This window comes from Schistocerca gregaria, chromosome 6 (genome assembly GCF_023897955.1).
Source record: "Schistocerca gregaria isolate iqSchGreg1 chromosome 6, iqSchGreg1.2, whole genome shotgun sequence".
Lineage (NCBI taxonomy): Eukaryota > Metazoa > Arthropoda > Insecta > Orthoptera > Acrididae > Schistocerca > Schistocerca gregaria.
This window is the reverse complement of record NC_064925.1, coordinates 497352596-497366633: the sequence shown is the minus strand read 5'-3', so window position 1 is coordinate 497366633 and position 14038 is coordinate 497352596. Positions and strand designations below refer to the sequence as shown.

General features: G+C 36.5%; 1 protein-coding gene across 2 annotated transcripts in view; it reads left to right on the top strand.

Annotated features, from left to right (window-relative positions):
• Nucleotides 1–8681, top strand: part of LOC126279030 (calphotin) — a 151738-nt gene extending 143057 nt beyond the window's left edge. For both annotated transcript variants that reach the window (XM_049979424.1, XM_049979422.1), the window contains 4 exons: nucleotides 785–850; nucleotides 1887–1997; nucleotides 2530–3210; nucleotides 7459–8681. In XM_049979424.1, coding sequence (XP_049835381.1) covers nucleotides 785–850; nucleotides 1887–1997; nucleotides 2530–3210; nucleotides 7459–7479 — 879 coding nt within the window. In that variant the 3' untranslated portion in view covers nucleotides 7480–8681. The remainder of the gene's footprint in view (nucleotides 1–784; nucleotides 851–1886; nucleotides 1998–2529; nucleotides 3211–7458) is intronic.
• Nucleotides 8682–14038: the final 5357 nt, after the last annotated feature.

Here is a 14038-nt window from a genome sequence, read left to right as displayed (position 1 = left end):
CAATGTTACTGCAGTTGTTAGCACTTCTAATACTTTCAGCTGGTGGTGGGAGATAGAGATTTAAAGGACAATAAATATTAGAGCAAGAAACAGGACAGAAACAAATAAGATTAAAATGTAGTGCGTTGTTAGAAAGGGAGGCAAGCTGGTAGTCAGGGGATTCACATCCCCTCCCATCCTGTCAGTTTTGAACAGCCTCAAGTTGTTGTCATGGTGCTCATCCTTCCAGAATAAAACTTTACTTCAGGAAGCAATGTGCATTTAAGTTATTAGGGAAAACCTGTCTTTACCTTTGAGTATATGATAAATATTGATAGATACAGCAGTCACAGTAAATAACATTTACTATTCTATGAACTGTAAGCCGCTCATGAGAGGATGATGATAATAATGATAATAATAATAATAATAATAATAATAATAATAATAATATGGTTCATTTGGAGACAGGTTCTACCTATAATGCCTATTAATATGTGTAGGAGCAACTGTTAAAATGCATACTGTAATAAAAGGCACTGGTGTTGGCCATAAGGAAAAAGCAGCATCCACATGCCAGTAATTTACTTGTGTGCTTCGAATTGCCCAAAATCGGTATTGACACTAAACATCACCATCACATATGCTGTGCAATAGGTTTTCTATGACACTTACACATAACAAAAAGTACAATAATTTTCCTAACTTTGTACTAGGAACAGCTGTAAATGGATTTTCCTTAGATTATTAAATAATTCTGTAAATAAATTTATTCTTGCTAATCTGGAGGGAAATCTGCCTGCAGGTTGCAGAAGAGAAGACCGATGGTGCTAGCACAGCAGAAATGCCAGCAGACACAGCTGCACCACAGGTATGATATGTGAGCTCAGCCCGTCTTTATCTCTGCAATATAGTTAAAATTAATATGCTTAGCCACAATAGAAGAGGGTTTAACTGGGTCTTGTGACCAATACGTGGATGTTAAGATTCCATTTGAAACATAATGTTTTGTTTCAGCCATTAACATTCTACAGACATCTCTTTATCATAACAACAAAATTGTGATTGCACCATATGTGCATAAACATTTGTCTACTTCTCCCTTTCATAAAATATTTTTAATGCACGTTATAGATATGTTTCCTTTGATGCCGAACGTTTGGATGCGATTGGTTTTATTGAAAGTTAATTAGTTCAGGAGATACTGTAATTTAACCATAAAATCATTAAGATACAAAACAAATGTGTCAAAATTAACAACCACCAACTTCGTACACTTCGTAAACCAGGTGGTCTCGATTTGGAAAAAATTAGTTTACATTAAGATTGGATAGTTGAAAAGTTATATATTGACGCCACCAAATTTTATACTATTTCATATTTCAAAAATCTGTTAATATTTTAGCTCAATTTTCTGAATATGTTGTTCTTAAATCTTGGATTTTAAGGGAAATATTCAAAAATCAAACTTGTTAGATTATGAAATCAGCCCTATTAAAGTTCGGGTAGAATTAATTGCAAATAAAGTTAGAGATAAAAAAAACTAGTGCCTTGTGTTTTGCAAAACACCAATGTACAAATAATTTTATACATTGTCATAAGCTAGTATGGTTAATTCTACAATGTTCAGTTTTAGCATTCATCTATTTAATGTTTTATTGTAATTACAAAAATATGAAGTTGAGAATTGCTGGCAAAAGGTGTGGGTGTAAGTAGTGGAACTGAGGGTGGAGGAGGCTGTTGGGCAATCTGTTCATAAGGGAATGGAAACTTGTTTGAACACTATGAAAGTAATAAAGGACCAGACAGGAAAGTTTCATGTTCTCCTGTTTCATAGCAGCAGGTCTGGATTGGTGTGCAAGCACGCATGCGCAGAGTGAGTAGTAATTTTTATGTAATTCTTTCAGGCTGATTCGTCATCGGTGGAAGTGAAAGTGGAAGACAAATCAGAAGTACCATCTTCACCAGAAGCAAAAGAACCAGAAGTTTTGGCTCCAAATGAGGCACCAGCTCAGGAAGTAAGTACTGTAGTTACTCCAGCAAAAAACTTTGAGCAGTGATCTAGCTAGTAATAGCTTGGCTTCCTAAACACCACCATGGTTACAATCTATAACAGTGAGGTATGTCTCAGAGGAATATAAACAATGGTTGGAGGGAAAGTTGTAAGGCTGGTGAGTGGCAGATCTCACAAATTAAGTAGCCAATTGTGACTGAAAAGTAATAGACTATAATTTCATACAAAGCTGGTACTTTGAGGGAGTGCTAAAATTCAAATGGATGCAAAAATTAGTGCCTAAACCTTGTTTGTTTCCCTCTAAATGAGGTAATTTCCTTGGATAATCATGAAGCCCACACAGTCTGTTAAAATAATTTTACTAGTATCTCACATGCACTGGAGCTACTATAATAAGTTAAACTGCAGGTTTTTACTATTGCCATTAATTTCTTAAATCAATTCAAAGTGGCATGATCAGCTGAAATGAGCTGATGTATGGGTTATATTTTCTGTTCCTATAAGATTTCATTTTAATTTGGTACTTATTTTTTCAGGCTAGTGCAACAGAAACAAATTCAGAAACTAAACTGGAGAAAGAGGAGCCAGCTAAAGTTGAGGAAGTAGCTCCAGCAGTTCCTTCAAATCCACCACCTGCTGAAGAACCAAAATCTCCTCAGCCACCAGTCGAGGTGCAGGTCGAAGCAGCATCTCCCGAAGCACCAGTGCTAGCAGCAGCTGCCTCTCCTGTAGAATCTGTTGAAAGCACAAGAGAGGTCGTTCCCCCAGTTGAGACATCACTGCCTGCAGCACCGGCTTCCCCAACACCAGCTTCTCCAGTACCAGCTAAGACAGAAGGAGGACCCCAGATCCCGGCAGATGTGGCTGTGTCGCCAGTCTCGGTGGCTCAGCCTGAATTAGCAGATAGCCCAGTTCCAGAAGTGAAGGTCTCCTCTGAAGTACCAGAGGTTCCAGCAGCTGTAGAGCCTCCGTCAGTTATCCCTCCTGTGCCAACAACTCCGGAACCACAGCCACTTCCACAGGAAGATAAGCCAGAGAATTCTCCTGCACCGGAAGCACCAGCTACTCCCACACCTGCTTCCGCCGCTGCCACAACTGATGTCGTAGAGTCATCAGAAAATGTTACAGTTGTGGCTGTAGATTCAGCAGCAGCAGCAGCAGTACCTGCTGAAGCAGATTCTGCAGTTGCCTCAACAGACTCTGGCACAGACACGCAGGTACGTTACAGATGTTTATATAGAAGTTGTGTGGCTTTAGTAGTTGGTTTTTGCTTGAAAGAGAACACACTTGTGTACTACTTAAATTTCCTTTTTACTTGGGCTAGGGTCTTATTTTTCCTACCTTCTAATACTTGGTTACCCAAAAGCACCCTAATCATTGTGTGTACATCCAGATTTATTGACCTCTGGCTAATCTTGGAGGACATTGCTGACTTTGAGTAAATATACCTTTGCCATAATGTTAATAGCTGCGAAGACTAACAATATGTAACTTTCAAATATCGAAGACTCACGTTGCAATGGTTGGATGTTGAAATTTAATTCTTGAGAATACAGTTCAAATTGAGGGTTCTTCATATTAGCACTACATTTGCAGATCCTGAATTCCCACAAAGCTTCAGTTTTTGATACTGCTTGACAATGGAAAATAAGGTATCTTTAAAGCACACAACTGTCCTAAATAACTGTTATGGTACCTAGGTTTCCCCATGCAGTTAATAAAGGAAACTGCTGTGTATAATCTATGCCAGTAGAAATACAATCTTGATGGAGAATGTGTGTCCTAAATATTTTTGAAGTGTAAGAAAATTGTCAAATTGTTGGAGTAAGATAGGATAGTGGATAATCCTACAAAAATCAGAGTATTTATCATTGTTCTGCAGATACAAACATTAATGTTGCAGAAGTTTTGGAACTGTGAGGCATAGTTTCTGCATTGGTAAATAATAGTCTCAGCTCGATGCTTGGTGTCCTGTAAAACTGAGTACCATCTTGCCTGCACTTAGTATGAATTTACACTGATGTTCAAAATTTCTTACTCTATATGACAGAGTGGTTGGCCATACTTCCCTTAAGAAAAGGTTCTTACATAAATCCATCCTTCAAAACTGTCGTCATTGCAGTGCCAGTTTTGTAGAAGTGTAATGTCTTTTTTTTATTTTTTTGTCCGCTTTATAACTATGTATGCCAAAAGAGGGGCAGCAGCCTTTTCAGTAGTTGCAGGGGCAACAGTTTGGATGATTGACTGATGTGGCCTTCTAATAGTAACCAAATCGGCCATGCTGTGCTGGTACTGCAGATGGCTGAAAGCAAGGGGAAATTACAGCTGTAATTTTTCCCGAGGGCATGCGTCTTTACGGTGTGGTTAAATGATGATGGTGTCCTCTTGGGTAAAATATTCCGGAGGTAAAATAGTCCCGAATTTGGATCTTCGGGCGGGGACTACTCAGGAGGACGTCATTATCAGAAGAAAGGAAACTGGCATTCTACGAATCAGTGTGTGGAATGTCAGATCCCTTAATCGGGTGGGTAGGTTAGAAAACTTAAAAAGGAAAATGGATAGGTTAAAGTATAGTGGGAATTAGTGAAGTTTCGTGGCAGGAGGAAAAAGACTTCTGGTCAGGTGAATACAGGGTTACAAATTCAAAATCAAATAGGGGTAATGCAGGATGGCTAGAAGACAAATATCAGGATGTAGTGGCTTATCTCACTAGGGGTAAGATAGATACTGCCTAGAGGAAAATTAGAGACCTTTACAGAAAAGAGAACTACTTGTATGAATATAAAGAGCTCAGTTGGAAACCCTGTTCTAAGCAAAGAAAGGAAAGCAGAAAGGTGGAAGCAGTATATAGAGGGTCTACACAGGTTCGATGTTCTTGAGGACAATATTATAGAAATGGAAGAGAATGTAGATGATTATGATGAGATGGGGATATGATGCTGCATGAAGAGTTTGACAGAGCACTGAAAAAGCTGAGAAGAAACAAGGCCCCCGGAGTAGACAACATTCCATTAGAACTACTGACAGCCTTGGGAGAATCAGTCCTGACAACTGTGTCATCTGGTGAGCAAGATGTATGAGACAGGTGAAATACCCTCAGACTTCAAGAAGAATATAATAATTCCAATTCCAAAGAAAGAAGGTGTTACAGATGTGAAAATTACCGAACTATCAGTCTAATAAGTCACAGCTGCAAAATACTAACGTGACTTCTTTACAGATGAATGGAAAAGCTGATAGAAGCCAACCTCGGGGAACGTGAGTTTGGATTCCGTAGAAATGTTGGAACACGTGAGGCAATATTGACCCTACGACTTATCTTAGAAGCTGGATTAAGAAAAGGCAAACCTACGTTTCTAGTGTTTGTAGACTTAGAGAAAGCTTTTGACAATGTTGACTGGAATACTCTCTTTCAAATTCTGAAGGTGGCAGGGTGAAATACAGGGAGTGAAAGGCTATTTACAATTTGTACAGAAACCGGATGGCAATTATAAGAGTTGAGGGGCATGAAAGGGAAGCAGTGGTTGGGAAGGGAGTGAGACAGGGTTGTAGCCACTCCCCGATGTTATTCAATCTGTATATTGTGCAAGCAGTAAAGGAAGCAAAAGAAAAATTCGGAGTTGGAATTAATACCCATGGAGAAGAAATAAAAATGTTGAGGTTTGCCAATAACATTGTAATTCTGTCAGAGACAGCGAAGGATCTAGAAGAGCAGCTGAACATAATGGACAATGTCTTGAAAGGAGGATATAAGATGAACATCAACAAAAGGAAAACGAGGATAATGGAATGTAGTCAAATTAAATCGGGTGATGCTGAGGGAATTAGATTAAGAAATGAGACACTTAAAGTAGTAAAGTAGTTTTGCTATTTGGGGAGCAAAATAACTGATGGTCGAAGTAGAGGATATAAAATGTAGGCTGGCAATGGCAAGGAAAGCGTTTCTGAAGAAGAGAAATTTGTTAACATCGAGTATTGATTTAAGTGTCAGGAAATTGTTTCTGAAAGTATTTGAATGGAGTGTAGCCATGTATGGAAGTGAAACATGGACGATAAATAGTGTGGACAAGAAGAGAATAGCTTTCATAATGTGGTGCTACGGAAGAATGCTGATAATTTGATGGGTAGATCACATAACTAATGAGGAGGTATTGAATAGAATTGGGGAGAAGAGGAGTTTATGGCACAACTTGACTAGAAGAAGGGATCAGTTGGTAGAGTATATTTTGTATTGTAGGGAAGTGTGGAGGGTAAATATCGTAGAGGGAGACAAAGATCTGAATACACTAAACAGATTTAGAAGGATGTAGGTTGCAGTAGGTACTAGGAGATAAAGCTTGCACAGGATAGATTAGCATGGAGAACTGCATTAAACCAGTCTCAGGACTGATGACCACAACAACATGCCAGAAATAAATAAACAAGTCTTACTCACTTAAATACTCAGTCAAATCTTTGTACAAAATAAATAAATAAATAAATAAATAAATTAAATAAATAAATACAGAACTATCAGCATATAAAAAGCACACAAAATGCATGAAATACCCTGTGTATAACAGTATATTAATGCTTATGTAAGGAAGATATGACAGGTTTTTGTTTCCTTGCCCTTTCTAGTCTCACTTTGCCCCTTTTGTCTAGATTCTACAGATGTTCTGTAACAAAAGTTTTGTGAATGAAAATTGTGTGGCCCCACAGAAAGGGTATTCCCATTGATTTGTTGGACCCTCTCTCTAATAACTGGATTTAAACTCGCAGTTAAGTCATTCCTGTTAGTTTTAGAATTGCTCTTAACTTCTGTGATCCTACAACCCCCTGAGAAAAGGTTTTTGTGCAGTTTTGACTTTTCAAGATGTGAAGTAGTCTGTGGAAGGTAAATATCTCATAGTCCCACTATGTAGTGCAATTTCAAACCAAAGTAAAGATTGTATTCTCAATTGCTGTAACATTGCATTGTTGTTAGTTTGGCTTTAGTTAAGTCCTGCAATTGAAATAGAACTTACAGTTTTAACTGTTTGTTCTACACATTTGTAGATTCATCAGGGAAATTTTAGGTAAATGCCACTTGTAAAAATAGGGTCTTAGACACGCTATTTGTTTCTCAAGCCTGGAGTCACTTCTCATTCTGTCCTGGCACAGTGCTTTCTAATGTACCATATATGATGCCTCCCCCTTCATATTGAACTAATACTCACCCTCACTACAGGTGGGACTCTATCTTCCATGGTTCTGAGTGATCTACACATTCTTTTTAATCTTCTGCAACCTAACCTTATCTCCTTTTGGCAAAGAAACTACTAAATCTGAATGCTAGGTGTTCCCTTTACTTTTACATGCATCAGCAGTACTGCTCATTTCACTTCCTAGAAGTACACTCTGCATAATTTTGCTATTGAGATTTTTTGTACTTGTAACACGCTGAAAACTATCTGTACAGCATTAACATTGTTTCCATTTCACAGGCTAAACCAGCAGCGGAATAGGACTGAAGAATCTGTGTTGGGACTAGAGGTACTAAGTGCGCCTAAGTGAATGGTGGTGTGTGTGGCCAGTCAAGTAATGGAACATATGCTTGTGCCTTTTCTACACCATCAGTGGCATCTAATTATTTTAGCCACGAAAAGTTCACCAGAGGACCAAGACAAAGCAGGCACTAATGTGATGCCGTATGTAATTAAATCTGTATTGAAGTTAAAAAAAATACTCTTACTTGACATTCTCCTTCCAAAGCATTGTCACAATATATTTACATAACATGTGTTACAAAGAGAAGTGGTTTCATGCTTGTGATGTAAAAATTTTTAAAGATATGGAGACAGCATTATGGACGATATGCAGTTTGTAAAATATTGTAGGCAAGATTGCGAGATTGTTTCTCATTGTAGTTCAGTAAGTGGGGAGTGGTTCTTTCAGTGGATTCGAATGTAGATCTGAGTTGCGTCAGTTATCTTACATCACACAGGAAGCAAAATTTGATAAATTTCTGGATAATTTTTTAAAAATTATGGAAATATTTTCTTAAGATTTTGTATTATTATCTGAAGTTTTGTATGAATTTTTCTGATTTGTAGATTTAGATTTAGCAAATAAAGAATATTTTTACTGACATCTAAATTTCAGAAATTAAATTTATGAATTGTGCAGTTTTTACATTACCTTGAGATCTCTATATTATATATAAATATATATTTCTACAGTGTTTTAGCATATAATTTATATTGTACTACATTTGTATATCATTGTATTGAAAGTCTGTGTATATTAAGCAGCTGCAGAACTGACCAAGCTTACACAATTGGCAGCTACATTGCAGACCTATGCAACGAAATTAAGTGCACAAAACCTAGTGTCGTCAAATTGTGCATTTGTATAACGTGATATTATCTTGAAAATTTTTTCCATTTCATCTTTTGTACACATTGTCGGCCTTAATTATATGTGAAAGTATTGTTTGGCAAACTATGAGAGTGTAAAAGTCTGATACTATATTTTCAGCATTGGATTTGTGTACAGTTCTTAGTTTAAAATGTTTTACAGCATTGATATGTAATAAATATTCTCCTTTATATTTGAGTATTCATTCCTTTGTTTTGTTTTGCTTTGAATCAATAGCATAAGTTATAGTGGTGCTTTGAAAGCAATTTCTCTGTATTGTAAAAGTATACATTAAAATCTGGCAAAATTCTTTCTGTGTAAAAACCTTTCCGTAAACTATATAAGTTGACAGGAAAGTCACTCACCTGGAATATGAAGGGAAATAAAGTAATGATCTACTAAAGATAATTTGTTTAAAGATCAAAATACATTCAACATTAATAAACAAGGAGTTGCCCAAAGGAGGAGGCAATAGTTTGCCTCTGAATATGTTGCATGTGAGTGTTCTTTCTTATAGACCTTGCCTGTTTCCAATAATTTCTTGGACCATTCTTGTGCGTGGGATGTTCATATCTAAGTACCATGTAACTCATCTGATTATTACTCAGCAATGTACGTAAGCACAAAGTGGCCACACACTTTCAGGAACCAGCTGTTAGAGGAAAACTGTTTCATGAACTTAATCCATGATCAGACACGCATGCTGAACTCTACATCTCCTTTATTGGGTCAATGAATATTCATATAATAAACAATACGGTAACATATAGAAAAAAATGTAATAATCAAATAGTACAATCATATCTGAAATGACCACTTAGGTCATAAAATATTATTATTAAAAGAATGAGGGCAAGTAATTGTCAGATCAGATAATGGTAACTTTACCAGACAGTGAACATATGCAGCTGGTTTTTGCAGAATACAGTAATTACTTTTGACTGCAGTTAAGGTTGGAGATGAATGGGAGTGGGGACAGTGACAGCTTATTCCCATGTTGTTCAATGAATTGTCAGCGAAAAGTGCCACACAGAGTGGATCCTGCGCCATTGGCTGAACTGCCAAATCTGTCACTGCTGCTTGCCCCCCCCCCCCCCCCCCCACTCACCCTCTGTAACTGTACTTAGGTTAACTATTTTTTATAACTGAAAAATATTATTTAATTCAACTATACACAAAAAATGCACACAACAAATTAAATTTAATTGTAGTAGATAAATCACAAGTAGTAAAAACTTTCTAAAAAAATTTCGAGTAAAGGGTACTGTATTGTTTATGGAGCTGCTGTACATTGGTTTTAGTATGATCTACAGTAAAAGAATAAGAATCCTACTAGACTAAACAATGCTTCGGGTATCAGAAAATGTGGCAACATAAAGCAAGTATGATATAATACTAAATTATTGAAATCTACTTTGGGGAACACATGAGACTTTAGCAGGACATTCAGTGGTAAGAGCTGTGGATACACCCCCCAGAATCTTTCAGAAAGCAAGCTGGTGAACTTGCTGTATAAGGAGAAATTTAGTCACCTGTCTGATATACACAACTGTTCAGAAACAAGTATCAACCATCCACCAGAGATGAAACCTGCAAACATATCCTTAGAAGAAAAAAGGTGGGAGACGTCCAGAGGTGACGTGTTTGTGTATCCCTTTGTGTTTCAATAACTCTGCACAGTTTAGGAACTTCCACTAATGATCATGGATATTTTGGTACACAGAAAAACTACCAGAAGAGTGAAACTACCCATTTATCAACCCAATCCACAAGAAAGGTATCACTTTGAGTCACATGCAAGAATACTCGGCATGTTTACTTAAAATAACGCAAGCACAGAATGAACATTACATTGGTGAATACCAAGCAAGTTTATTTGGGTGCTCATGCATAGACCTAAAATCAGTTTTGAAGTAATAAGGCAACCTGAAATAGCTAACTCATTTACTCTTTTTTTGTTGACTTTAACATGACTTGATAGTCTGTTTCCTATTTTAGAAGGTAAGGGGCTAGACCAAAAAAACAGGAAGCCTCATTGACCACACCTTCCTGGAAACAGTCTGCAGTAAAATTTATATGCAGAATATCAAAACCCTTCAAAAAATTAAAACAAGCACTTGCCAAGGAGATGGAATGTGTCTACTACTATAATCTTGTCTTACATTAAATCCTAAGCAAATGGGGAAAAAGAATGGAAATAAATCTCTGGAAACCTTTTCAGTTTGGATGAACAAAGATAATCTCTCTTGTGTAGCTTCAACAGATTTAGTGACACTAACAGGTAGTGAAATTTCAGTAGTAAGGCAGATATGAACAAGAAGCCACAACTGTGAGAAACTTTTTTCCATTGTGGTTGTGACTTTCATGTTTGTTTGTAAGTAATAAGAAAAAGCTGTTCTCAAAGAGAGATGTTCTAAAAAAAAATAGGCAGAAATCTGCAAAGAACGCAATTGAAAAGGCTGCCCTAAAAATCACTTAAAAAACTCTGTTGATTTTACTATACTGAACATTCAGAAATTAAACATGAAGTACAGCATGTCAAAAGGATCAGACAATTAGTGTCAGTGAGGTGATAGGAAAAATGAGGCTAGTAAAAGAAGCACTGAGAGATTGAATACAAGAACTTCGGAGTGTGTAGGAGAAAGCAAGACTTAAAACCAAAACTGCATAGCCACATACAGATATTAGACATTACAGTATAGTGAGCAATTGTGAAGCTCTGTAGATGAGGGGAAATTTTAGTTCCCAGTAGAAATTGTGGCCTGGAAAACAGTCTGAAGGAAGAATGAAGAATTAAAAGGGAAATTCTTGGTCCAGATGAAGTGGAAGAATAATAGTTTGAAATATCTCAACAGAACAAATAGTCAAACCTGGCAGCAGCCATTAAAAAAAGATTGTGGACATAAGTCAAGGCTTACACATCAGGTTATAGTATTGCAAAATTAAAAAATGGATCAAATGAGTTAGAGGACATCAATTTATATCCAGGCAGAATCTGTTCAGTCAAAGGATACTGTTGGGTCTTTTCCATCCTCATTCTATCAGTCAACTGAAGGAAGAAAAATAGCCTATGGAGAGAGAACGAGAGTTGTACGGAAGATTGGAAAAACAAATGTAAGAGCACTGTAAGGTCCATGAGCAAATATTAACATAGATTTTATGTGATTACAAGAAAAAAAGGCCTAATGAGTTGAGATGCTATCCCTTTCCAAAATTATTTGTGTGTAATTATTTTACTTTGCATTTCTTTTAAGTGCAGGAAGCTCATTACACTAAGACAGTGAAGTCATGTTTAGCAGCTGTTGTGTTGTATGGATAAAATATTGCAGTTAAACGTGCTTTTGTTAAAGTTACTGCAGCATCTGAAAAAGCTTGTTCAATGTCTGAATAAGATCTCTTAACCAATACTTTGAATAACCTTCCATCTATCCAAATGGGACTCTGCTTCAATGCTCTTAATCTATTCTTTCATGAACTTGAAAGCAGTTGTTCCCTTTAGCTAGCTATGCTGTATCAAAGGGTCTGCTGTATTTGGCAGCAAAATGAGCTGCACATTTTTTAATACAAGGCTGAACTTTTTTGTAAGGAGTCTACTTACAGGAAATTAGTCAGATGAAATGTTTGATACATGTGATATGTTTACTATAACACTTTTGTTAAATACTCTAAAGTGCCCTAGCTCAAAACCATCTCACTATAGTAAAGTAGCTGCAGTGGGAACTCCACTCCATTGTTGAGCATGAGAATTGTGTAGGTGGCAGTGTTGTGAACCAAATGCAATGTAGCCACATATGCCATGTTAGCAATAGCTGTATGTTTTGAGTACTCATTTCTTTACAGTGCTTAAGGGAAATGATCCTTTTGTGCCCATGCCCGTATCTTGCTATGTCCTCAGTACAGTTGTTGGCGAGTAGTAAAGGAAACACATTTAGAATTCTAAAAGGGAAGTGATCATGGAGGAGAAATAAAAACTTTGTGAGAATGACATTGTAATTTTGTCAGATTTCAGACAGTTGAACAGAGTGATGTCTTGAAAAGAAGTTGTAAGGTGAACAAAACTAAAGGTAAAACACAGGCTGTGCTGTGTAGTTCGTCTGATCCTGGGCAAATTTATTAGAAAATGAGATGCTAAAAGTAGTAGAAAATTTTCACTCTTTGGTCAGCAAAATAACTGAGGAAGACAGAAGTAGAGGATATAAAATGCAAACTGAGAACAGAAAAGCAAATTTTCACAGAAGAGGAATATGTTGACATTGAATATAAACATTGCACCCCTCCCTCCCACCTATGTTTCTCCATAATTATTACTCATTTCAGTAAAAATATCTTCAGAAATAACTCTATATATAACCACTGAATAGATTTTTAAGTTGCACTTTCATACCGTGTTTGTTGTATAGATGCTACTGGCCATGTATTATAATGTTACTTCGACGTGCTTATGCAGTAAAGTGTAGCCAAGGACATACCAATCTCCATTTGCACATCATTTTAGTAACATGACATCCTTAAAAAAAAAAAAAAAATAAATATGAAGTGTTCTGATGTAGTTGGCAGTGCGAACACCATTTTCAGTTGCACTTGTGGTTAAAGTTTGTGCTCATTATGGACACCAAAATATCAACCTAAATCAGCTATGTGGTAGTCATATTTTTAATACTTTGCAAAAAGTCTTTTACATGGCCTTGCTAATGGTGTTTGGAAATAAGCTGCCTTTATTGTCAGCTCCAGATATGGTTCCCTAGCTCATCACTACTTACTGGCAAGAGAAGCATAGTTTGCCTGGGAAAAACTTGGTTAATTATTAGTTCACAGTCACTGATTAGGCATTAATTCCTAAGATGTAGTTCATCTCTGATATGATATGGCGAATGCATATCAGTCAAACAATGAAAAATCCAGATGGAATAACGACATTCATAACATTGGCATGTCAAGTCAACTGTAATGAGAATAGGTGTTAGAATACCAATTTATAATTAAATAATACTAATAAGTTTAGTCTGAGGGAACTCATCAAAATCTGTCTCTACTTCTTTATCAGTTCCATTAATAATGTCTTTTTCAGACTTGATAACTACAACAAATGTATGATGTTGTATGGTTAATACTCTGAGAGAGTGAGACAAGATTTTTACTTCATTATATTGGGTGTTTTAGACCACAGTTTTATAGACAAAATGTTCAGTCTTTGATAAAGGACTTGTATGAATGCATTCACATTTGCTACAAGCCTACTGTGATCTTAGATCCTCTCCAACCAATACTTGTAATTATTTCATATGCCACACTGGGACTAGTATTATGGATACCACAGTTCCATGCAAGTAACACCAAGGGATTTGGTTCCCTGCTAAAACCCAAATAACATTACAATATATGATTATAATGATAACCTTTTCTCATTTAGTATAACATAAGCCCATTTTGACTAGTTTCAAATTCCAGTAGTACCACAACTTAATATCATATTGTCCAGTCTCATATAGTCCAGTATCATATTTTACCACCAACACTGCCACTTATTTTGACTAACTCAATATTACATCACACTTTTTGCTTTTTTCTTACAGTTAAGCTCAGCCTTAAGACCAAAGAAGTTTCTAAAGCTGTGTAACATTTTCAAACAAACTGTATTGCCTTTCCTGATATACCACTTATCTGAAT